At 54.1% G+C, this 25,683-nt stretch overlaps 1 protein-coding gene, 1 long non-coding RNA gene and 1 other non-coding gene across 6 annotated transcripts in view; 1 reads left to right on the forward strand and 2 right to left on the reverse strand.

Annotated features, from left to right (window-relative positions):
- TFAP4 (transcription factor AP-4) overlaps positions 1–21,051 on the reverse strand; it is a 30,093-nt gene extending 9,042 nt beyond the window's left edge. Inside the window, exon 1 of one of the 4 annotated variants that reach the window (XM_031447671.2) lies at positions 20,993–21,051. Coding sequence is in view for 3 of the 4 variants with exons in the window: in XM_064478403.1 (XP_064334473.1) it covers positions 2,340–2,692 (353 nt within the window). In the remaining variant the exon portion in view is untranslated. Of the gene's footprint in view, positions 1–912; positions 1,500–2,280; positions 2,717–20,992 lie in introns of those variants that run through there. The other 3 variants (XM_064478403.1, XM_010992719.3, XM_064478404.1) reach the window with 3 other exon arrangements.
- A 2,175-nt stretch (positions 21,052–23,226) lies between these two features.
- On the reverse strand, positions 23,227–25,023 carry LOC135319158 (uncharacterized). Its single transcript, XR_010377609.1, has 2 exons — positions 24,444–25,023; positions 23,227–23,467 (listed from the first exon to the last, which is right to left on the reverse strand). It is a non-coding gene; the product is annotated as an uncharacterized LOC135319158 (long non-coding RNA).
- Positions 24,567–24,673, forward strand: LOC116151977 (U6 spliceosomal RNA). The gene has a single exon (XR_004135572.1). It is a non-coding gene; the product is annotated as a U6 spliceosomal RNA (small nuclear RNA).
- Positions 25,024–25,683: the final 660 nt, after the last annotated feature.

A 25,683-nucleotide genomic window follows, 5' to 3' on the forward strand; every position in this document is an offset into this window, starting at 1 on the left:
GGCAGGGAGTCCTGCTAGTCAGAGGAATGGAGCAAAGTCCACCAGCCCGAGAAGCGAGTATATCCGGCCAGAAGGTCCCACCCAAACCACGCTCAATCCTGGACAGGTCTCCTACCTCATCCAGCACCTCCTCCTGAAACGAACAAATCCAGAGGCCCCAGTTCCACACCCAGCACCTGGGCAGACAACTGTCTCACAGCTGGGCAGGCTGAGCAGTCCCCCTGCCCAACCCTGGAGCATGTAGCCCCTAGGGGACTGCTGAACTCCTCCAAAGAGGGGCTTGGAACAGAAAAGAGTGAAGCCAGAGTCCTAGGGGGCTGGAAGAGAATATAGCCAAGGTCCAGGCCAGGCGACCAGAGGGTTGCCTAGTGCTAAGTCTGCCTGGGGTCAGGCCCAGAATGTCCTCTCCAGCTTCTGGAGCAGCTCAGTCCACTTCCTCACCGCCCAGCCCACCTCTGAGCAACCAGCAGCTCAGCGTAAAAGCAGGACTCTGGGAAAAGGGTTCAAGTTCCAGCCCCATCACTTACCCTACCTGTTCCCACACAGAATCATATAGCCACTTAAATCAGAGGAAGAGTGTGACAATTCACTGAGAAAAACCTAGCAAAACGAGTCCCTACAACGTATTAAGAGCTCCAGATTTTTTTTTCTTTCTTTCTTTCTTTTTTTTTTTTTTTTTTTTGCTGATTACAGGTAAGCACTCCAGGTGGACTTAAGGGGAAAGGCCAGCACTCAGGGCAGCCCTGCTGACTGCCAACCACCTTGAACTTGAGTAGTTAACATGGGAGCCCTGGGGTAGGGAGGTGTGTACACGTGTGCAGCAACCTTCCCCCAAACTTGTTTCTGCAGCCTCTGGTGTCCACCAGCCTGGGCTACACCAGCCTGGGCCACACCGCCCGCGGCTCCTCCTACCTCAATCCCCGCCTTGCCTGCCCAGGGCGGTAGAGCACGTGGCCGCAGCTCTGGGGAGCCATTTCGTTCCTAGAGCAGCACGGTAGGGGAGAGGCCACAGATCCCAAACTTGGACACGCAGAGAACACCCCACGCAGCACCGCCGTCCCGCGGTGTATGTTCAATATGCAGATGTCCAGGCCCTTCTCCTAGCGATCGGTATTGCCGGCATGTGCATTTTAGCAAGTACCCAGGTCTGTTCGGGTGTGGGTGGTGCGCTAACCCATCACTCTTCAGTAAAGGGTAGGTCTGGAGCAACCCGGGCCAAACTTAAAAAGTGGCTCCTGGAGAGGGCCACGATCCTCAGACCACCCACCCACCCCGCTGGACAACCGACGCTTTCGGTTTACGGCTGGGGGGAGGGGTGAAAGACAGGAAAGTTTACTGCGGAGACCCAGGTGCGGCGGACAGCCGCCTGGTGAGGCTAGAGGTGGCCTATGGGGCCCCGATTCTCCAAAAGCCCCCGCAACCCGGCCTGCCTCGCCCATCCAGCCAGCGGGGGCCGAGCTTTGTGCGGGGAGAGCGTGGCCCCGGCGCGCCTACAACTCCCACAATGCCGCACCGACGGGGCGCGGAGAACTACAGCTCCCGGGAGGCGGCGCGCGGAGGTCCGCCTACTCCAAGAGGGCTGCAGAGTCACGTCCAGGCCTCGCTAGTAAACAGCGCCCGGGCGCGGGCGACGAACGAGCGGGCGGCCGCCAACGTGCCCGGGTTCGCGGCGCTCCTGGCAGCCGCGCCGGCCCCTCGGGTCCCGCCCACCCCACACCCCCACTCCAGCATGCCCCCCGACCCCGCTGCAGCCCTGCTCCCTGCAAACACTCACACCACCCGGCTCCCCGCCTCCCCCCCCCCCGCGCCCGGAGCCGCGGCGTGGCTGCATTGTAGCTGCCTGCGCCATGGCCCCACGCGCGCCCGGGGCCCCCCAGACCCCCTTGGAGGGGGGGCGCTCAGAGAGCGATGAAGGAGGGAGAGGAAGGAAGCCGCCGCGGGAGGGGGGAGGAGGAAGCGCGGGGGGGAAAGCCACCAGCACCAAGCATGGCCGGGACTGCTGCAGAACCACGTGGGTCTGTTTGCAATTTACAAACGTCGCGACTCGCCCGCCTGCAGCGGACAAAAGTGACCAGGGCCGCTCGGGTCCCTCATGTTCCGAGGGAGGAGGGTCCCCGGGTGGCTGGAGCCCGGCACGCGGGGCTGCAGCCGCCCCAGCGGCTAAGAAAGGCGAGAGGGTCCGCGGCTCGGGCCATGCGTGCGCACACGCGCGCCCGCCCAGGCGGGCTGGCCAGGGGCTGCAATCGTGGGAAGGGGGTGAGGGGGAGGAGGAGTACACACCTACAGAGCCCTCCTATCACTTCTTTCTCTGTTTTCCTGAAATGTTGCAAAGAGGGCACCTTCTGAGTGGGCACCATGAAATACTCCATAGCGATCGGCCCCCCTCCTCTGCACGAGCCAGGTCCCGCGGTCCGCCGGAGAATGCAAGATGAAAATCCGAATCAAAGGGCAGCGCTGGACGGAGGTGCAGAATCGGCCGGTCCCAGATGCTGGCGGCGGCGGCGGCGAGGGGAGGGAGGCGGGCGGGAGGGGCGGGAGGGAGGTCTCTCCGGCCTGCCTCCCCGGGCGTGTGTATGTGTGTGCGTGTGTGTGTGTGTGTTTGCAGCTGATCAGATGTCTGTTTCAAGGCGGGAAACAGCTGGTGAAAACTCAGCACTCCCCCGGCCTCCTTCCGCGGAGTAAGGAATTGCATGTAAACAAAGGACTATTTGCTGCGTCCCCCGGGCGGCGCGAGGCTGGGGCGAAAAGGGCGCGGGCCCCCGGGGGTGGGTGGCAGCCAAGGTCTGCGGGCCTACCCCCAGGCTTGGGGTGCGGGGGCTGCTGGCTGGCTCGGGGGGCGCGGCGTGAATGGAGCGAGCTGCGGCCGAGCTACATGCGCCACTATGGGTGATGAGGTCCATCAGCTGACAGGTTGGCAAGCGTAGCAAAAAAAAAAAAAAAAAAAAAAAAAAAGGCAGCCACCGCGAGGGAGCCCAGCCCGTGCGCCGGGGGTCCGGCGGGGTCTGCCCGGTGCAGGGTCTGCGAACTCGGCGGCCTTTGCGGGACGGGGGCGCGCAGCTGGGCCCGGCGAAGGCGGCTTGGGGTACTGCTCGGGGATTTTTCTTTTTCATGGTTGCAACTGCATGGAGAGGAGCCGCTCTGGCGCGTTCCCTCCGAGCCCAGGGCCCCCTGGAAACTTGCGTCACAGCCACCGCTTCCCACATGTAACTTGGGGCCGACTTCAGAGGCTGGTCAGCCCCCACCCTCACTCCCTCCCTGCCCCGTTGCCCGCCTCTAGCCGTCCGCCTGGGCTCCAGAGCCTGGGAATCCCGGAGCTGGGGAGGGGAGGGTAAAGGGGGCGCGCCGGGCGCCTGGGATCCTGGGGCTGCCTTAGGAAGCAGGGGCCCCGTGGGGGAGGGAAGGGTGGAGGCGGGCCAGGACAGCAGCGGCCCGGGAGGCAGGCTGCCAGCACCAGCAGGAGGTCTAGTGGCTGCTGCCGGGTCCCCTCCAATCCCCCCTTGCTTTACCCCTCCGCTGGGAGGCTGGACAGCGGGAGGCCCGCCCCACCTTGGCCTGGGCTGGCAGAAGGCTGTCCCTTCCCATTCATGGCGAAGCCAGTGCGGCACTTGCTCCTCCGCCAGGGTGCGCCCTCTACTAGAGGTGAAGGCCTGGGACGGGGGTGGGAGGGACGCTGTGACCGTGAGCTTCCGTCCCCGCTTTCCGCGTCCCCTCCCCTGACTCCTGGAGGTTGGTCCCCGGCTCAGGAAGACCGCGCCTGCCTTGGAATGTCCTCCCTCCTGCCCACCGCCTTTCCCAATTCCATCCGCCTTCCAAGTTCCGCCCAAATCGCGCCTCTTAATTGAAATACTCCTACTGATAACAAGGATTATTGTTATTATTAGGAAATGTTATTGTTATTAGATATTTCAAGCATCTTGTAGATGCCTAGCAGTTTTGCGCAATTGTTTTCCCAACCTTAAAGTAAGCTGTTGGGCTGTTTCTTTAAAGTGCAGATCCTGAACCATGTAACATCACAGTCCCTGGGAGGCTTCACTCTGGGGACAGGAATGATGACACCTGGGGACAACATAGGATACAGGGCCACACAACTGTATACAACGTCCACAGGGCCTGAGTGAATGAACAAATGAGAAATGGGTCTACCCCTTGCTTTCTTCTACAGAAATGCCTTGACCCAGCCTGAGCCTGGTCCTGTGAGCACACTGTCACTCAGATTGGCCTCCCCTTTCTGCCAAAGGCGCCTTCTCATCTAGAGCTGTCTCAGATGCACAAACCCAAACCCCCTCTGCCCTGGCTCAGCTGCTCCTGCCCCGAGGGCTGAAATACCATCACTGCCCCCACTGCCCTACTCCAACGCTCTCCCATCACTTACCCACTTCACGACAGTAGCACAAGAAGCCCCCAAACTCTGGGCCATTTTCCATTCCCTGTATACTCCGTACACCCCTTAGTCCGATCCCCTCTCCCTCCCTTCCCAACTCCTAAACTCGGGCCACTGTGTCCTCTGGAGCCCTCAGAGGGTGTTCAGCAAAATCCTCTTGATCCTCAGCTCCTGACTTGCCCCCTCACCTTCTTGCTCTAAATTAGGCATCAGCAAACTTTTTCTGTAAATGGCACGTAAAAGTTATTTGTATTAGTTTCCTATTGCTACTGTCACAAACCACCATAAACTTAGTGGCTGAAAGCAACACAAATTCATTCTTGGGTACTCAGAAGTCCATGTGGGTTATTTTGGGGTAAAATCAAGATGTCAGCAGAGCTGCATTCCTTCTGAAGGTTCTAGGGTAGAATCCATTTGCTCCCCTCTTCCAGCTTCTGAAGGCTGCCTGCATTTCTTGGCTCCTGGCCCCTTCTTCCACCTCCAAAGTGCATGGCTCCAACTGCTTCTGTCCTCATACCTCCTTCTCTGACTCTGATCCCCACTGTCATCCTTATATGATGACCTTGGGCCCACGCAGATAAGCCAGAATAATTTCCCCATCTCACAATTCTTAATTATATCTTCAAAGCCCCTTTTGCCATGCAAGGTGACTTATTCACAGGTTTGGGGATTAGGATATGAACATCTTGGGAGCCATTTTTCTGTCTACCATACCATCGTTAGTTCATGGGTCATAAAACCTGGCAAAGGTTACGATGTGCCCCATCAATTCCACTCCTAGGTATATATGCAAAAGCCTGGAAACAGGGACTCAAACAGATAATCATATACCAGTATTCACAGCAGCATTATTCGCAATAGCCCAAAGGTGAAAACCACTCAGGGTCCATCAGTGATTAAAGAGATACACAAAATGTGGTCTATCCATACAAGGGAATATTATTCAGCCTTAAAAAGGACTGAAGTTCTGTTAAATACTAAAGCATGGATGAACCCTGTAAACATGATGCTAAGTGAAGGAAACCAGATACAAAAAAAGTTACATGTTGTATGATTCCACTTCTGTGAAATATCTAGAACAGGCAAATTCATTGAGATAGAAAGTAGGTAAGAGGTTACCAGGGGCTAGGGGGAGGGGAGGTGGGGAGCAATTGCTTAACAGTTATGGAGTTCCTGTTTACGGTGATGGAAACTTTCAGAAATAGTGATTCACAACATTGTGAATATAATTAATGCAACTGAATTGTACACTTTATTTTTTATAACTTTTTTTTTAATGGAGGAACTGGGGATTGAACCCAGGACCTTGTGCATGCTAAGCATGCGCTCTACCACTGAGCTATACCCACCCCTCTGAATTGTATACTTTAAAATGGCAAATCTTATGTTATATATATTGTAGCACAGTAAAAAAAAAAAATGTTTAAAAGAAATGGTCGGTAGGCTGGATCTGACCCATGGGCTATGGTTTGACGGACCCCATTGATCCGACCAATGCCTTTCTCCTTATCTTCTCACTTGCCTCCCATCCAGCTTAGATTTCACAGCTCACCAATATAGTCACCTTGCATGCACTCTCCCTTGGGAGCCCAAGCCCCCACCTGCCCTGCTTCTGTCCCCTGGAGCTGAACAGTGCTGAGGAAAGGAAACCCCACAACCTGGCTGACTGCTCTTGTTTTTAATTGCTGGACCAAGGTCCTTAAGTGGCTCTTTGGGGCAGCTGGTGATCCCTTCATCTTGCCCTGGTCCATCCTCCCTCCCACCTTTTCCTCTCTCCTCAAGACCTCTGTCACCTCCTCTCCCTCCTCACTCTCAGCTGATGACCTCATGTCCTGTTTCTCTGAGAAAATGGAAACAAGTAGGAGAGGAATTCCACATGGTCCGGTCATCACCTCTGCCTCCCTGCCTGTACCTGAATTTTGCCCTCTGACCTGTGTCTGGATGAGTGTCCATGCTCTGTCAGTGTATGGAGAATGTGTATTAATCAAAGATGTCTCTCGGTCAGCTGTTTCCTCTCCTGCATCCCTACCTTGTACCCTCACCAACAGTCGCTCCCACACTAAGAATAATCTGTCTTTATTCCCGTTTAAAAACAAAAATTCCACAAGACATCCCCTTGCAGCTACCCCTCTTTCACTGCTCCCCATCACTGCAAAACTCCCTGAAATGGGGGCTTGTGCTTACCCTCTCCTCCTCACTCCATCCAGCCCCAGGACTCCACGACAGCCGTTCCCACTGGTGACTCCAAAGAGCTCTCTTTTCTGTCTTTACTGTGTCTGGGACCTTCTTGACGTTCTTTTCTGCTTGGCACCTGAGATACCCACCGGGTATCACAGTCCTCAGACCTTATCTCTGTCTACACACACTCCTTGCTCTTCGGACAGCAGAGTTCCAGGAAGGAGTAGAAGCCGTGCTGTATGATTCAGAATCCAGGTACTGCCCCAACCCTAGCTCCAGGTGTCATCAGGGTGACCTTGGGTGAGTTCCTTCAGCTGGCTCAGCTTCCTGGTCTGTAAAACAGAGGCCACACAGCACCTAGCTCACAGGCTGTCCCAAGTCAGTGACACAGCCGGCATGTTGTAGCATTAATAAGTGGTATTTGCTGTTATCACTGATACTGAGTTGCCACAGGTGGCAGTGGCAGAGGCATCTGAGCTGGCCCAGGGAGAATGACAGGGCTTGGCGATGTGCAGGGGAGGGACAGGGAAGGGGCCAAGCTCCCCCGTTCCCTGCTAGAATTTGTCACAGGTGAGAGGAAGCAGGCGTGGTGTAAGGTGCTTTTCTGGTGAACGTGGGGCTTGCCCACTTTACGGTAAAGACACTCCCAGGTAGGATCTGGCGGTGTGAAAATCGGCCTGCAGTTTGCCCTTTAAAAGGGGCGTCTCTGTGAAGACTGTAATGAAATAACTGCCCATGGATGATTGGTTAGAAATGCAGATTATCACGTCCTGCCCTGGCAGACAGCCGGCCCACCTGCAGCTAGACTCTGGGGCCAGAGACCCTGGGCAGACATGGGTTTGAAAAGCAGGTGTGAAGAAGGGGCTGGTTTGGGTTGGGGAAAAGAGCCTGGGAAGGCAGTGTGGCCTGGGACACCTCAGAATATTGGCCTTCCTTCCTCGGTGTTGTCAATCCCAAGCCTGTCCAGTCCCATCCCCCAAATTTCCCCTTACTCCCCTTCCCCCAGCCCCACCCCCAAATTCCAGGTAGGAGAAATGAGTCATCAGTGGGCTTTACTGACCACTGGACACAAAAGACATGGTCCATCCATGCATCCGATGCAGTATTACTCAGCATGGAAAGGAAAGAAAATACTGACACAGGGCACATCGTGGGTGAACTATGACATGATGCTCAGAGAAAGAAGCCAGACACAAAATGTCACAAACCGTATGACTCCATTTCTATGAAATGTCCAGTATAGGCAAATCCATAGAGATAGAAAGTAGATTAGTGGTTCCAGGGAATGAGGGGGAGTCAGGGGGAAATGGGGAGTGGGTGCTAATGGGTAGGGGGGTTTCTTTTTGGGGGTGACGAAAATGTTCTGATATTGATTGTGGTGATGGTTACAAAACTCTGTACGAAAAACCACTCAATTGTACAGTTTAGATGGGTGAATTCGATGGTATGTGACTTATATCAAATAAAGCGTTATTTTTAAAGGGCTTTATTGACCCCAAAGATGTCCAGAAGTCCAGGGAGCCCCAGAAATCACAGGGATCCCCTACAGCACAGGGTTCAGAGCTCCTTTCTCCAGCCAAAGTGGGATCTGGCTGCTCCAAAGGTGCCGTCAGTGCCTCCTTTCCCAGAACACACCTGCCCTAGGAAGGCTGCTTGGAAGCTCAGGTGAGAGATTTGAACCCTAAGAAAGTGGATGTAAACAGCGGCGTGGAGGGAGGACTTGGGGGAGCGCAGCGGCCGCTGTGGGTTTCCACTCTGCAGAGCACCTGTGAAAAGGGCAGATGGACTTTCCTTATTTTTAAACTTTTATCCTACTTGTGTGTCTAGAATACTGTTCTTCTCTTTAAATAAGAACACCTTCATTTCCTGTTGCTGTGTAACAAATTACCAGAAATTTCTTGGTGTCAGACAGCACCATTTATCATCGCACAGTTCAGACGGGGAGAAGGCCAGGTGTGGCATGGCTGGGTTCTCAGCTTAGAGTCCTGCCGGGTGAAACTGAGGTGTCAGGCAGGGCTGCAATTTTGCCTGAGGCTTGGATTATCTTCCCAACTCACTGCTTGTCAGCAGGGTTCAGTTCCTTGTGGCTATAGGACTGAGGTCCCGTTGTCTTGCTGGCTGTCAGCTGGGGCCCACTCAGCTTCTAGAGGTCACTCTCAGGTGGCCCCTCCATCTGAGGAACGGAGAGTGTCCCACACATCCATCCCCCTGTTGCTTAGAATCTCTCTAATGTCCTCTTCTGCAAGCAGCTGGAGGAAACGCTCTGCTTTTAAAGGGCTTGTGTGATTAGGTCAGGCCCACCTGGATAACTGAGCTCAAGGACAACTGTGCCATATAACATAACCTACTAATCACGGGAGTAGGTCATATTCACTGGTTCCATGCATGCTCAATGGGAGGAGAGTATACAAGGGCAAAAGTCATTGGGGGTCACAGGAGAATTTTGCTACCACAGATGGGGGAGCATGAAGGAGGTGCAGAGAAAGCTAAGGACCTTCCGTAGGGACCTACAGAGGACTGGGAATGGAACCTGAAAAGGTATTTAGGGCCCCCACCTAATTTGAGGCTTTTTCCTCTACACAAACATGCCCAGAAGCGAAGGATGGACGGGCCAGATGGCCTTTCAGGTACTCCAGCCTGCTTGGGGTGGGGGGCGGGGGGGTTGTGGACACCAGCTGTTGGAGCAGGGATGAGATCCCATAGAAGCAAAAATCCCCTGCCTGGGAGAGGACCTTGAATGCTCCCAGGAAGGCAGGATGGGGATAAGATGCCTCTGTTGGGGTTTGGAGCAAATCCCAGTATCCCCCAATGCCCTGGTCTCCTTTCCTACTCTAATCACAGGGAGACCTCTGGGCCAACAAGGCTGGGTCCCCCTCCCAACCACTAGGGGGCGCCCGGCACACACGATGCCTTTGTGCAAGCTGGAGCCTGAACACACTGGGGAACTCAAGGCACTTATTGGGGTGGAAGGGCTGACCGCCCACCTCCCCACACCCCCAAGGCCCTGCAGATCCCCAGAGCACCAGGCCTGTCCAGGTGTCCAAAGGCCCTAAGCTCTAGATGCCCAATTCCTTCTAAGAACCTGACCTGGCTCACTTTGCTCATAAGCAAGCCCTTGAAAAGGGGGCTAGAGTCCACCTGGGGCATGTCCCCTGCCCCCACCTCTGGTCCTGCCCCTCGTGCTTCCAGGCCTGACACTGCAGCCCATGGGGTAGACTCCTGCCCTCTTCTCTCCTCTCCCTCCCTCAGCTCCTCCTGTCCTGGGTCCCCCAGGGAAACGTCCCTCTCCTTTTCAACATATCAGCCAGGAGGAACCAGGTCATCTGCTTCAATTTGGTGCAGCCCCTTTATAAACACTCAGCGAATGGCCACCCTGGCTGGACTGGTTCGGTTTCAGACAGAAATGGTTGTCTGACCACTTCCTCAATTGACTGTAAGCAGACGAGGCGGTTATAACCATCCCACCAGGCCAATGGGGAGCCTGCGGCACAGCCAAGCAGTAAAGCTGGGACCTGACACCAGCCTGGGCCCTTCCCACCAGGCATGCAGGGGGACACAGAAGACAGGACATCAGGATCTCTGGTCATCAGGAAAGGAGACTAAGTTAGCCAAGGCACCAAGGGCATATGGCCAGAGAACAAAAGGTCAGCAGAGACACCCTAAGAAACCGGGAGGGAGCATTTGGGGCTCAGGAAAGGGTTCACACAGGAAGCAGGGGGTAGGGGAAGAGGATGCTGGGGTGCCGCTGGGTTCGGAGAGGCTGTCCAGTGTCCCTCTGGGCAGCTAGTTCTCCTCCAGAGGAGTGGAAGAGGGTGAGGAGAGAAGGAAGGACAGCCAGTCCCTTCTGGGGATGGAGAAGGGTAGGCTAAGACCAGCCAGGCCCGGGGAGAAACAGAGGCCTGCTCTAATTAGAAAGTAGACCCGGGTGAGCTGTGAGGAGGGAGGCAGCCAGGAAAATGGGAGGACTTCTCCTTGGGGTGGGGGCCTTAAGCCCCGGCATGGCATGTCATGTCAGGAGGCATGCGTGTGTGCTCGTGGGCCCAAGTGGCCTGCGCTGCCATGGACCAGGCATCCCCTGTTCTGTCCACACCATGGGCCCTAACTCCCTTATACCCCAGGGACTTGCCCAAGGTCACCTAGCCAGGCTGCGCCAGTGCCTGCTTCCCTTCTGGCTCCTCCTCGATGGCCTGTGCCTCTGCCTGCAGGCTGAGAGCTCACCTGGTCCTGGTGGCCCAGGCCTGCTCAGGTAAAGCCAGGTGCAAGACGGGGCTGAGGGGTATGGAGGGAGAAAACCCTGTCTGTGTGAAATGATAAGGTCAGGCTCGTGGAGATACAGAGGCCATGGTCTGTGGTTGACGGTCAGTGCCCAGCCAGCCAGGGGAAGGAGCAACTCCCAGGGGTCAGGGAAGGCCTCGGCTTCAAATTTGGGCGGACAGGGAGGAAGGAGATGTGATACGCTCTCCAGAGGGAACCTGGCTGAGCAGAGGATGGTTTCAGGATGGTGCTCTCCCCCCTCAACACCTCTGGACCTTGCAGCAGCGCTGCTCCTGCCAGCACACTGGGGGTTAACATCTGTCTGGTACAGTGACCACAGCAGCAGTGGCTGCAATGCCAGGAACTTGGAAGCTGAAATGTGAGAAGCAGGAGAGGGGCAGGGCTGGGAAAGGCTGAGCAGCAGCAGCGAGGAGAAAGGGCTTCCCTGGCAGGAGCCTGCAGCTCAGCTCCAGCGGCCAGAGGAGGCCCTCCCATCCTTGGCCCAGGTCCCCTCCGCATCACTGCCCCTCCTGCCTCAGGCTGTGGGCTGTGGCACCCACTCACGGTGGTCCCCGGTCTCGCCATTATCCAAGCCCTCGTGCCACGGAGCAGCAGGTCCGGGCTGCAGATCTGGGGAAGGGGTGGAGGGTACGCCCAGGCAAGCAGCAGAGAATGCATGGGGCTTTGCCAGAAGCACTGGGTGGGGAGACAGGCAGAGGTCAGAGAAGGGAGCAGGACAGGAGGTCCCTGGGGACCCCAGCCTCAGAGGCATGGACTTGACTTCCCCTTTCTTGGGCAGAACTGAGTCATGGGAGCCTCTCTTGGCTCCAAAGGCAGGGAGACACACAAAGCTCCCCGCCCCCACCCAGGCCTGCTGCCTTGCAGTGAGGACGACTAACTGCGGCTTTCCAAGGTGCCAGGCACCATGTGAGCCCCTCATCTCCCTTCCCTTAGTCAATCCCACAACCACCGTATCAGCAGGTATATTATTGTGACCCCCACGACAGATGAGCAAACAGAAGCTCAGAGAAGTTTAGAAACCTACCCGAAGCCACACAGCCAGAGCGGCAAAGATGACATGAACCTGGGCTTGTCTGACAGCAATTACCCACCAGACCACACTCTCCGGCAGGTGGAAGGGGCAAAGTCCACCAGCAGGTGACACACGGGTATGTGCCAAACCCAAGAAGCAAGAGATGAAAGGCAGCCCAGGAACCCCAGAAAAGCGGCTGCAAATGAACAAAAGGGGCAGTAGTGTTTGGGGCTTGGTACCCCACGAGGTGGTGCAGGCTGAGAAGCAAGGGAAAACCCTGGTCCCACCGGGACCTGTGGATGAGGATTCTATGGCGGTAAGGACTTCTCGTACCTCCCTAAGGTGCATCCCCTTGGAGCCACAGGGTCGCCACTGAGCAGATGACACACGCAGAGCCCTCCTGGGGCTTGAGGTGTGCGTGGCCCTTGTTTGAAGAGTCAGCAGTATTAACTGTGGGACAGTGCTGGGCAAGGCTCTGCTAAAAACAGAAGCACTGTAGTAGGCACCACCGGAGCCTGCTGGCCAGGGGACAGGAGGGTCCCAGCTCCACAGCTTCCAGCTGTGACCTTGACTCACCTCTCTGAGCCTCACTTTCTCGCCCAAAGAAGGGGGATCATGCCAGCACTGACATATAAGGGTGCTGTGAGGACTGAATGAGGTGTTTGTCAAAAAGCACTTAGATCTAAAACCTTTGTCTTCAAAACGACTTGTACACGCATATTCATAGCAGCATTCTTCATGAGAAGTAGAAACAACTCAAATGTCCTTTGATGGATGGATGGATGAACAAATTTTGATCTATCCAGACAATGGAATATTATTCAGCCATAAAAAGGAATGAAGCATTAACACACACTACAATATGGATGAACCTTGAAAATGATGCTCAGTCAAAGCCAGACACAGAGGACCACATACTGTAGGACCCCATTTATGAAAATGTCCAGAACAGGCAAATCTGTAGTCAGAAAGCAGACTGGTGGTGATTGCCAGTGGTTGGAGCAGGGGCGTGGAGGAATGGGGAGTGACAGCTAATGGGTTGGGGGTTCTTTTTCCTTTTGTTTCTGTTTTTAATCGATTTTATTTTTTAAAGTAGTTTTAAGTTCACAGCAATTTTGAGCAAAGGTACAGAGATTTTCCATACACTCCCTGCCCCTACATGTGCACAGCACCCCCTCCACTATCAAATCCCCCATGTGAACGGTACTTTTCTTACAACTGATGAATCTGCTAGGGTTCCTTTTGTGGGATGATGAAAATGTTCTGGAATTAGATGGTGGAGAAGGATGCACGACTCAGTAAATACACTAAAACCCACTGAATTGTACACTTCAAAAGGGTGAATTTGATGGTATGTGAATTATATCGCAATTTTTAAAAAGCACTTAGAGCACAGAAAATGCAGCTCTCATTACTACGTCCTTCAATTTCAAGATTCTGTTGTATAATGGAAAAGACTAGATGAACACATTAAAAAATGTTTGACACCCAGAAGAGAGCGGGCAGTCTGGTCCCGGCAGCCTGGGATGACTGTCACAGAGTTACACTCAGGACATGCAGGACATGGACGAGTGACGGATGCAGGAGCCCCATCGCTGCGTTGGCTGATGTGGTGGCAGGCTCCTCACAGAGGTACTCAACCCACCATGTCCAGAGAAACAGAACCAAGAGTGCGGGAGGCTGGCAGGAATCTGAGGAGGTAGCGTTTGGGAGTCAGAGGACGTGGTTGGTTTGGTGAGGAAGAGCAGGCACCCACACAGGTGTGGCGTCCCAGAGGGATGCCAGCAGACAGGGCTGGTGGGAGTGGAGGGCGCTGAGCTCAGGGAGGAAGGGGAGGCACACTCTTCAAGCACTAGAGGATTCTGGGCAGTGCTTGACTTCAGTTTACAAATAGCTGCAAAAAGCTTGCAGGAGGCTGGCCCTCCACCCTCCCAGAAGCTCCAGGTTTCCCCTGAGGTGTCTGAGAGGTTTAGACTACTCTGGGCATTGGGTTTCCTCTTCTGAGAAGCCCCAGGCCTGGGATCCCCTCTGACCATCCCCACAAGGTTCCAGTGTTCCTGGAGACAGAATACAGGAAATCGCAAGCCTGATTCAGGCCCCTCCTCCCCCACCCCCACCCCAAGGTCAAATGACAGACAGGCTTAGGCTGTAGCCTGGGAGGGAGGGACAGAGGCAGCCACTCCTAGGATAGAGCTGGAGCTGAGGGCACAGGGAGAGGACTCCCAGGGGCAGGCCTGGGCCTGCAGGCCCACAGGTGAGGCCCACCCACTTCTCCCTCCACCCCTTGCCTGTCATTCCTGCCTCCACCCTCTGTCCTGGTAGTCCCTAACCCTCTCGGGGAGAAGCCAAACAATACAAAACTCCCTGGAGAAGAGAAAGGGGCCTGCACGCTCACTTGCACACACGTGCGCACAGGCACATACGTGCGCACCATCCTTTCAGCCCACAGGGCAGATCTCACAGAACTAGATACTGAGAAGAGTAAGGGAGTTAGGCTAGTTAGCATCACACCTCCTCCAGGCCAGGCAGGTGCTGAGGAATTTGCAAGCATTGTCTCAATGGATCCTGAAAAGAATCCTATGAGATTCCACAGTTGGAGAAAATGAGCTTCTAAGAGCTTCCGGAACTTAGCCAGCAGAACACCCCTTTAGGTAAGAGCCATAGAGCCCAGTACAGGGCCTGGCACAAGCCCTAGAAGCCAGGCCCACGGGGTCAGCTCAGCAGAGTAGGCGTGTCTGCCGTTTCTGCCCATGCCCTGGCACTGGCTCCTTTGGGGGACCCCCAATTTCCACTTTCTCTGCGTGGCTCTTGGGGTGTCAGCCATGCACTGGGGTAAACTCCTAACCCAGACCTGTCCCATCAGTGTCCAGGATGAGCTGGGCCCCAACTGGGCCAACAAAAGAGGCAAGCCTAGGGTCTTGCTGGAGCCCCAGGGAGAGGCAAGCTGGGAGTCTGCAGGGAAGCGATGGCCCAAGAGTAAAGTGACACAGAGGACACTGGGCCAGGAGATGCAAGCCAGTGTCCCTGGACCACTGCTGAGCACTGGACCAGCTAGGCCCTTGGCCTTCACCATTGCATGAGCTATTAACTAACTAGTCTTTGAAGGAAAGTCTGACTGCAGAACTCACGCTGTTTCCCTGCCCCATGCTGTCCCCTTAGAGCCAGGACAGGGCTCCAGATGGGACCTCACCTCTCTCTCAGAATCCTGGGGCCGGGGATGGGGGTGTGGGACCCGCTCAGCCTCCTCCTCAGCTCCATTGCTCAGTTTGACCTTCAAAGTTGACATCTGCTTGCAAGAATCTGTCTCTTTTCTCCTGGAATCCAGCCTCCAGATGTCGGATCCAAGGCAGCAGCGGTGGCTGCATGGCTCCCCCCAGAGTGAATCAGCCACATTCCAAAGGTGCAAACACAGACACCACGCCCTCGGCAGCCTGGGGCTGCAGACTTCCTCCCCAGGCAGGCCAGCCCCCGCTCCCCCTCCGCTCCCCTCCCCGCTCCCCGCTTCCCAGCCAGACCAGGCTTCGGGCTTCCTTTCCAGAGACATTCTCCTGGAACTGGAACAGAGAAAAAGAAAGCCACTAGGGCCAGGAGACACCCTGACCCGGCCTGCTGGCTCCCTCCCCTGCAGCGAGGATGGACCCCAGCCTGGACCTCACAGCCCCCATCCCTACCCCGGTAGTTATCAGCCTGGATGGCTCATTCAGGGAACCAGTATTTACTGAGTACCTAATACACGGCAAACAACACAGAGACAAGCCCCTGACCTCACAGAACTCGGCCCAGCAAGAGTCATGGACAGAAAACAATTCGAAGTGTGGGAATAGTTCTAAAAGAAAGGAAGAGCTGAGATGGATGACAAGTGACAAAGGGAGGGGAATGGGGGCCTCTCTCAGGGGTAACATGTAAGCTGAGGCCAGAAGGAAACCTTACCTACAGAGTCACTTCTCGGCAATCACGTCATGAGAACCAGTGCAAAGTAAACCCAAGTAATGTCGCCCATCACTCAGCAAGGTGAATCCTTGTCCTGCTGCCCTCCATCAACGTAGATGCCCGGAAGTCTGGCTGGTTTTTTTTAATAAAACCTTTATCAAGATATAATTCACATACTGCACAACTCACCATTTTAAGTATACAGTTCAATGTTTTTCAGTATTTCAACGTCGTGCCACTATCAACACAATTAATTTTAGAATATTTTCATCACCCCAGAAGAAATCCTGCACTGCTTAGCAGGTGTCCCCTAACACCCCCGCCCTCAACCCCTGGCAACCACTCATCTACTTTCTGTCTATGGCTTGGCCTCTTCTGGACATTTCATAGAAACAGACTTACACAATACATGGCCTTTTGTGTCTGACTCTTTCAGAGCATCACGTTTGTGAGGTTCACCCACACTGTAGCGTGTGTCAGTGCTTCATTCCTTTTTACAGCAGAGGAATACTGTGGACAGACCACAGTTTGTTTATCCATTCATCTACTGATGGACATTTGGGTCATTTCCACCTTTTGGCTATTGTGAAGCATGCTGCTGTGAACATCCAACTACAAGTGTTCGCGTGGACATATGTTTTCATTTCTCTTGGGTGTACACCTAGGAGGGGAATCGCTGTGTCAGAGGGTGACTCTGTGCTGAGGAACTGCCATCGGTGACACTATTTGACATACACACCAGCAGGGGGAGGGGGTTCCAAGTCCTCCCTCTCCTCCCCAACCCTTGTTACTGCCCCTCCCTTTTTGTGACAGCCATTGGGGATGTGAAGTGGTATCTTACTGTGGTACCCAAATGTACCCCTTTCATGCCTGCACTGCCCCCATCTCCTGCGGATTCCGGTGCTTCCAAGCCCTACACCAGGCCCCCCACCTTGATCCACTTCCTCCTTCACAAAGGTCAAAGCCAAATCCAGTCAAATGCCTGCAGGCCTTTAGGTACAAGGAGAAGTGGGGAAGTGAGGTGGGGGCGGGGTGTCCTGGCCTGTGCCCCTTGAGCAGGGATTGAGGAAGAGGGGCCTCGGGCAGTTTCCTGCAGGAGTTCCTATACATCTCTTCCTACCTGCGCCTCCACAGATGGGGCAGGGTGTCTGTTCCTTCACTGCTATTCTCCTAGATAGTAGGTGCACCATCAACAATTGTCCAATGAATGAACGAATGAACAGAAGAGAAAGGGGGGGGCGTGATTAGTGGTTAGAAGCTCAGGCTCTGGAGGGAACTGGTTTGCACTTGAATCCCAGCTCTGCTACTTTAGAGCTGGGTGCCCTTGGACTAATCACTTGGCTTCTCTGAGCATCTCTCTCCTCATCTATAAGATGGGCCTGACAGTGACGTTCTACCTGACAGGATGGTTTTGAGGATTAAATGTGGTAATAAAGATCAAGCAGTATTACATGCCAAGGACTTCCAGAGATGAGGTTAAGTAAGAACCTTGTGAGACAGGACTATCATTACCAGCCTTGACCTTACAGACAAGAAAATGAGAATGCTTCAATGGAGGGCTCAAGGAATCTGTCCAGTCAGAAGGCTGAGAAGGGCAAAACCAAGATCTAAACCAAGACCCCTGACTCCAGGCAAGACTGACCCAATGCCATGTGGCCCCTAACACAGATGGATGAAAGCTGTGCATCTCTGAGGAGGTGCCAACGGGCTGGTCCAGAGGGGGAGCTGCCCATTCAGCTGATGTCCATAGGCGCAGTGTTGGCCTTTTGGGAAATAAACAGGCTGCTGCGGAGTTCAGAGGCCCCTAGAGGACAGGACAGATGGAGGGACACTAGAGAGGCTACCAAAGCAGAGCTGAACATGCCTGGGGGGAGGAGGTGGAAGAAAGGAGAAAAGAGACCCTGAGGCTGCAAGCCTGGGGCACTAGGACAGACATCAATGCGGGGGTGCGGGGGGGGGGTGCTCAAGGGTCAGGAAGATGAGGGGGTACTAAAGCAGAAAGAAGTCAGAAGTCTCTGGCAAAGAAGCCTGGCTACTGAGACGGGCTCCCTTAAAGGTGGCAGGCACTCTCTTCTACGAGGGCATGCGGCTTCAAAGGAGCCACGCAGAACCCAGAGCAGCTGGAACACCCTAAGGTGACAAGTGTGGCCAGATTCCCTCAAAGTCAAAGAGCTAATTTGGAAGAGCTCCAATGCACATAGGCTGAGAGGAGGTATCAAGCGAGCCCCTAAAAATGTAGTCCTGGTGCACCCGGGAGACTGCATATAAATGGTGGGGACTCTCAGAATAGAGATGGGGTTCCCCTCACTTCTGCCTGTGCAACTGCAAATGAGGAAAGGCATCAAGCAGAGAAGGCTCAAGGAGGGAACCCTAGGGAATACCCAGTTTCAGGGGGCCACGGGCAGAAGGGGAGGTGGTGCAGACCCTAGAGGGCTTCAAGTGAGCAAAAGCAAGGACTTTTGGAGAAGCAGCTGAGAGAACATCTTCCTGCGAAGAGCGACAGGAGGGGACAGCTTGGGACAGAGCTCTGCAGTGAGCAGTGAGAGGGTGACTGGGCCAGCCTGCTCTTTTGGGAAAGTTGGCAGGGGAGGGATGGAGGCAGGACTATCGCTTGAGACGCCATCATATATTTCAAACAGGGGAGAAGCTCAGCTGATGACAGTGCCCCAACTGAAGAGAGGAATGCATTTAAATTTGGTCCTGGCAAACAATTACATGTATCAGGCTGCGATCTGCTAGAAGGCTCTGGAAGGGGCTTCTCATGGCTGCTGGGCTGAGAGGTCCAGGACAGTGGTTTTCCAGGTTTAGTCAGAAGACCATATGCATTATAGCCACTTGGGAGCTCATTAAAAATGCAGATCCCTGGGCATCGCCCTGGACTTACTGGTTCAGTAAGCCTGTCAGTTTGAGAACCCACTGGGGTTCTGACACTCAGAATATCCCTAGGGAAGTGAGAAGTCCGGAGGGAGCAAGGGATCTGCTCAGCAGGCAACAACGCATGGAGAGTGACTGTTTGAAACGAGCCCCAACCCACGGGGGGAACTTGAGAGGACCAGCTCTCCCCTCTTTCTGGCATTCTATCCACATGAGTCTCACAACTCACGTGTACCACCTCAGACCTCTCCCTCCACCTGGGCACTCCCAGCCTGCCCAACCTGGTCAGAGGCCAGAGCTCCAGTGTGCAGATGGTCCCAGGGGCCCAGGTAGAGTCAGAGTCATTCACTGGACCCCCAAACTTCATGAGGAGGAAGCCCTCTCCCAGGCACCCCTTCAGGTGCCTCTGGTCCCACCTGTACCAGTCCCACCCTGAAAAGGGATTGACTAATTCTGCACAGACATAAAGGCCTGGAGACAAGGTCCGGGGACTGTGTGGCTGAGAAGACCAGAAAGTGTCTCCATCCCGTTTGGTCCTTGTCCCTTCTGCCACCTCTATACCCCTACAGAGTATATGGTGGGGGGTCTCCAAGCTAAGCACGAAGTTGTCCCCTCTCCTGGGGTGGATCAGTGCCCTGAGGGGAAGGGCTTGGGCTCTGGAGTCAAATGGTTTGGACTAGGATGCCATCTCTGCTGCTTTCAAACTGTGCACTCTTGGACAAACCACTTAACCTCTCTGAACATGGGCCTGACAATAAGTTCTGCTGTGGTCCTATATCACCAGTACCTCTGACTGACTGGTGACTTGAGGCTCCAACACAGTGGGCTGGGTTACTCTCCTAACCCTCCCAGGGCCACATTTCACACCACAGCCCAAAAGCCATGGCTGGAGGCTGTGCCAGGCTGGAGAAGGGGAAATTGCAGAATACTCGCCATTCTTGCCCCATTAGAATCCACAAGGCTTCTCGGAATCAGAGGCACAGGCAGGTCTTCACAAGAGCATGAAAACATTTCCCCTCTTCCCACAGGAGAGAAGGGTCAGCACAGCCAGCAGAGCCCAGATCGGTAGCTCTGAGGCCCTTCCCCTCTGGTCTGGGCAGTAGTCAGAGAACCCGCTACCAGTGCAGACATGGGTGGGTTTCGTGTGTGTGTTAATCTCTCTAGGCTCACAGGGATGTTTGGGTGATTCTGCTTGTTCTGCAGTTGCTGGCCGGCACACACGGCCTGCCTGGCTGACTCCGCCTGTTACTACCCAGGAGCACTCAGCCGCACAGGACTCCCCACAGCCCACCTCCAGAAGTAGCCTATTCCAGGCTCTGAGCGTTCTGCCTTCCCTCCCTGAAGCCACTCGTACCTGCTCCAGAGCACGGAAGGGTGACAAGTGCTTCTCAAACAACAAAAGGCTCTCCTGGGAGAACAGACATCCTCGAAGGCTCCTGCTACACCCACGTTCTGTGCACTGATTTCAGGCTGGGTTTCAGGGCCCTAGTTGCTGGGTATGAATTAGAGTGGGCGGCTTTCGGGCAGATTGTCAGCAAAAGGGCCATGCCTGCCCATCCTTCATTTCAGGAGGTCAGTCACATCTTCTCCCTCTGGTACTGAGGAAACTGAGGAGCAGCCTAGAGGACCTGGTCAAGGTCACCCTCCCCTGGGTCTCCTGGGTGTGTTTCAGGCAATGATGCGAGTCTGCTTGGGCTCCAATGCTGTGTGACCTTGGGCAAGTTATTTAGCCTGCCTGGGCCTGATTTCCTCTCAGATAATAGTAATGCCAAGGTCCAGGCTGTCCTGAGGCTTAAAGGACATATGCATAAAGCACCTAGCACTTGGCTGGGCATTTGCTCAACACTGAGCCATTATTATGATTCCACCCTTTCATTCTGACCCTCTCTCCACTCCAGCCACACCAGCCTCAATGCCCTGCTACCCCCAACACCCCAGACGCCGGCTTGTTCCCTCGCTTCCTCCGGGGCTTGACACAAAAGTCACCTTCTTAGGGACCCTGCTAGCCGCCTGGTTGATGCCCGTCCCCCGCTTCCGTCCTCACCCTGACACTCATCCGATATACTGGACATTCTACTAATTCACCTCGGTGGCCTCTCTCGCCCGGGAACACAAGCCGTATAAGGGCAGGGCTTCTGCAGCCCTCGCTACCCCAGGTGCCAGCGCCGGAGTGAATAAAGGGCCCCTATCGCGTCTCCCCGGCTGCGGGCGCGCCGCGCCTGAGAGAGCGGCCAGGCCGGGGCCAGATCAACAGGGGAAGCGCGCGCGGAGGCCGCGGGCCAGGGAGGATGGCGAGACCCGGGGCTCCGAGGGGCGGCACCGGGGACAAAGGGCGGCCCTACCTGCGCGGGGGGTGCGGGCGCCTCCCTCAGGGCGGCTGCGGCGCGCGCCCGCGAGGTCACGTTCGGGGCGCGCCGGCCGGAAGGAGGCCCCGCGAGGGGCGGAGGGGCGGGGCGTCCGCGGCTAGGCCGCGCCCACTGGCCGCAGGCCCGCGGCGGGGGCGGAGCCAGTCTGGTCCGGGCCGCCTCCCACTTCCTCTCTCCCCGGCAGGCTTATTCATATTCATGATGCTTTGAGGGGCGGGGCCCAGGTCTCCCGCGGTGCCCTGCCCCCAGGCTGCGGATCCCGCGTCGGCTGCGGCTCCGGCCCCAGTGGGGCGCCCCCGGCTTCCGCCTCGGGGAGGGAGTTTCCACTTGGTCACGACTCAAAAATGTGTCGCTCCCGCTCCTCCACCCCCTCGTCTCGGCCCTGGGGGAGTCTCCTCCCTCAGAAGGCAGGAGGGGCGGGGTCAAGAGGGGCAGCTCCTCCTTCCTGGGGCAGGTCCATAGGGATGGGACTGACCCTTCCCTCCCTTCTTCCCTCCCTTCTTCCCTCCCTCCAATTTACTGCCTGTAATAATCCTAATTTTTAAAACGTAATAATAGTTCTAATTTATTGGGCGCTTACTCTGTGCCAGACACTGTGCATGTTATATGAACTACCTCTTTTAACCCTCCCAACACTCTAAGTTAAGTACAATATTGTTAGATCCAGAAACTCAGAAAGTTGAGTGACTTACCCACCATCACACAGCAGCCTTGAGCTTTTACGGAAAGGTTGATTCCGTTAGGTTAGAGAGGCCGATTATTGCTCCCCACCACCTTTCAAGAAATGGGCTTATCTAAGCCACTCCTGGCTGGCTGGCTGTGGCTAAGGAGTAGATCTGAATGTCCCATTCAAGGGAGATGCTACATACAGACTGGGGGAAACCAAAGCACGAGGGCAGGACAGGTTGCACAATTTGCTGGACCCATTGAAAGTGGACTAGGTCATTTTTGAACAGTGTTAAAAAATGATTAACAGTTTCAAGATGGCGATGGAAGAAAATTAAGCAAAGCATGAGCCCTGCTAAGTGTCAGGCTTGTGCAACTGCACAGGTGAATGTCCCTGTGGCTGGCCCTGATGAAGGCTCCTCCATGGGCTGGACACTGCGACCTCCAATATCGCACGTGTGCACACACACACACACACACACACACCAGCCCAGGAGCATCCTGGAGCTCATCAGAGCTCCCAAAGCTGAGCACTTCAGGCCTTCTAGAGGGTTAGCTGAGTCCCAACCTGGAGAGTGTGTCTCAAACCAGAATGACCTTGCTGGCCCTTGGGGCTGTGCCTCCTGGGCATTCTCAGCCCAGGGACCCTGCTGGCAGGTGGGATGGGTCATACATGCTGGGCCCAGCAGGCCCCTCGATTCTGACTCAAAGCCCTTCTTTCTCTCTCGCTTGAGCAGGGAGTGAGGCACAGCCAGGGCCGATTCCCAGAATAAACACCCCACCCATAGTCAGCCCCAAGCCTGCAGCCATGGCAAGCCAGCGCCAAAGGGGAAAAACGCTCACCAGGCTGCCAGCTCAAGGTTAATACGTCAACCTGATCTCACTCCTGCCACAGCTCCATCCTTGTGCCTGAACCCCCACTTACAGTTGCAGGCTTCATTAATAACATTAATAGCTACCATTTGCTGCACTTTCTCTCCCCTCCAGGCATTGGTGGGAGCCCTTTGTTGCCCTCTCCTCTGAGCCTCACATAGCCCCATATTAGACATGAGGGTCACCATTTCACAGACAGAGGGATCTGATGCCTTGGCTAAGGTCAAGGGCTAGAACTTGGGATTTGCTGCCATTCATTCATCCTGGTTCCCGTCATTTCTCCTACGTCTCCTACATCGTAAGGCTTATTTCTCTATGTTGTCTTATTCACTTCCAGCCCTCCGAAGAGATTAAAGGCTCTGGGAGGACAGAAACTATACCCATACAGCTCAGTTTCTGCTGGACCTAGCATTGTGTGTTAATTGAAGAGCCTTTTACTAAGCAGACATGCTGTGTAGGACACCCTTCTTGCAGTGGGCAGATACTTGTGTGTGAATGAGTGAGCCATGTCCCCTCTGGGTACTGACAGGTAGGGAATTCCCACTACACTGAGAGATCTTGAAGATCTTGATGGGTTTGCTAGCCCAGCACATAGTAGGCCCTTAATAAATGTTGTTGAATGGACACATGATAAGTGTTTAATAAGCATTTGAGTGAACGGGAACCCAGGAGATGTTCAATAAATGTTTATTGATGAAGGATTACAGGACCAGATTCAGCCCCAAAATATGTCAGCATTTATCTTGCTCAGGCTGCTATAACAGAATACTGTTGACTGGGTGGCTTAAACAACACACATTATTTCTCACAGTTCTGAAGGCTGAAAGTCCGAGATCAAAGTGCCGACAGATTCGGTTCCTGGTGAGGACTCTCTCCTTGCTTGCAGAAAGCCTCCTTCTTGCTGTGTCCTCACTTGGTGGGCGGAGAGAGAGAGGAAATGAGAGAAAGGGCTCTGATCTCTCTTCCACTTCTTATAAAAGCACTGATCCCATTATAGGGACCGCACCCTCATGACTTCATTTAAACCTAAGTGCAAATATCATCACACTTGGGGGAGGTTAGAGTTTCAACGTATGAATTTTTGGCTGGTGGATACAAACATTCAGTCTATAACAGCAATATTTATGAAGCATTTACTATATGCCAGCGCAAGACCCTTGAAGGGGGAGCAACAAAGCAGATAATGCCCGGTGTCCTACTCCTTGAGGAATTTATGCTCTAATAAGGAAAGATAGTCCATAACACATGGTGGCAGGAGCAGGTAGCAAAGGATGGGTTCTCAAAATAAGGACTCTTGGAGGGAGGAAACCTGGCATGATTGTGGGGACATCATGCACTAAGAAGGAGGAAGCCAAGATTCGGCTGACTGTTATAGCAGTTGCTGCCTCCCAGAACAGCACACTGTGAAAAACCCTCTGGGAGCCTGACCCTCTGAGATGTCCTGGACCCCCATCCCACCACTTATCTGATGCCTCAGGAAGGTAGTAGCTTATGACACAAGCTTTGGAATCAGAGCAACTGAGACTGCAGTCTTGTCTATGCCTCCTACCAGCTTCTAAGATCTAGGCCAAGTTACTTAAAATCTAAGCCTCAGTTTCCCTCTCTATAAAATGGGAATAATAATAGGACCCACCCTCAGGGTTGTTGTGATTATAATGAAAGTAAAGCATCTGGTACAGAGAAAGAACTGATCTGGCTGGAAATTGGAGGTTTCTGGTTGGGTCACCTCCACCAAGATTATAGAGTTCCTCATTATTGTTGGATTTGCAGGAGCCAAATTTAGGGGTTTATTTGCAGCTAAGGGGACACCAGCTGAGCCCTGGAACTGAAAAGCAGTGGGTCAATCTTGATACCTGGTAGTGATCACTAATATGTGTTGAGAATGTACCTCATTTAATCTTCACAACAACCTCAGAAAGGAGATGGTATTATCTACCACCCAAACATGGCAATCTCAAGTCAGAGTTCTCAGTGGGAGCAAAGTTCTTGTTCTTGAAAACAAACATGAGCAGTGCTCTCTTCAGCAGCACATATACTAAAATTGGAACAATACAGAGAAGATTAGCATGGTCCCTGAGCAAGGATGACATGCAAATTCGTGAAGCATTCCATATTAAAAAAAAAAAAAAGAAAAAAGAAAACAAATGTGAGCAGAAAAACAAATGGTGAGAAAGGTTGTCTAGTGGGTGAAGGTTTCTTATGGTCAAGCCACTTTGTGGGATAGTTAGGTCCCCTCGTGGGGCGGAGCTTAGGATTTCACTTTATTCGGTTACTGCTGAGTTGTAAAACCCATGAGGACAAGGATGGCTGGGGTTGTTCACTCTCTGTCCCCACAACTGTCACAGGGTGCCTGGCATCCTGTAAGCATCCCATGAACATTTTTAACAGGTATAAAACTAGCCCAACTTTTTTATATTAATATTCTATGAATTTTATCTTTTATTTTCTTTCCGGAAATTTACTTATTTATTTATAGGAGAGTTATTAGGTTTGTTTCTTTATTTTTTAATGGAGGTACTGGAGATTGAATCCAGGACCTCGGGCATGCTAAGCACGCGCTCTACCACTGAGCTATATCCGACCCCCAAAACTAGCTCCTTGCGTACCTTTTTTCCGTACACCAGCATTCACTAGGAGCTGGAGCCCTGCCTGGCCAAGATCGCGCAAAGTGAGGCCATCTGCCGCAGGGCCGCGCTGCGGGCTGAATCCTTGCGATCCGGGACGCCGGGAGGGGGCGCTCTGTGGCCCTTGGCCTCAGCCCCTCCCCACTCACTGGCTGGTCAGCGTACCCAGAGAGTCGGCCCTTAACAAACCCCTCCTAGTAGGCGCTAGGTCCCGAAGCTAGCCTTCCTCGGGACCATCTGCCGGCTAATATTTAACCCGGCCTCACTCCACATTATCCACAGGAGGGAAACTGGGGTGGGGTGGGGTTGGGGCAGGGGAGGTCACCTCCAAATCACCGCCTTCCGGGCCTCCGGCCTTTCATGTATCACCCAACAGTTCATGAGCACCTATTCTGTCTATTCATGCAAGTCTTGAGCACTACTGTATGTACATTCACTTAAGATGTAATGAGCACCTACTCTGTGTCCATCTGCGAAACATGCCCTAAGCACCTACTATGTGCC

The sequence above is a fragment of the Camelus dromedarius genome, chromosome 24, assembly GCF_036321535.1.
Source record: "Camelus dromedarius isolate mCamDro1 chromosome 24, mCamDro1.pat, whole genome shotgun sequence".
Classification (NCBI taxonomy): domain Eukaryota; kingdom Metazoa; phylum Chordata; class Mammalia; order Artiodactyla; family Camelidae; genus Camelus; species Camelus dromedarius.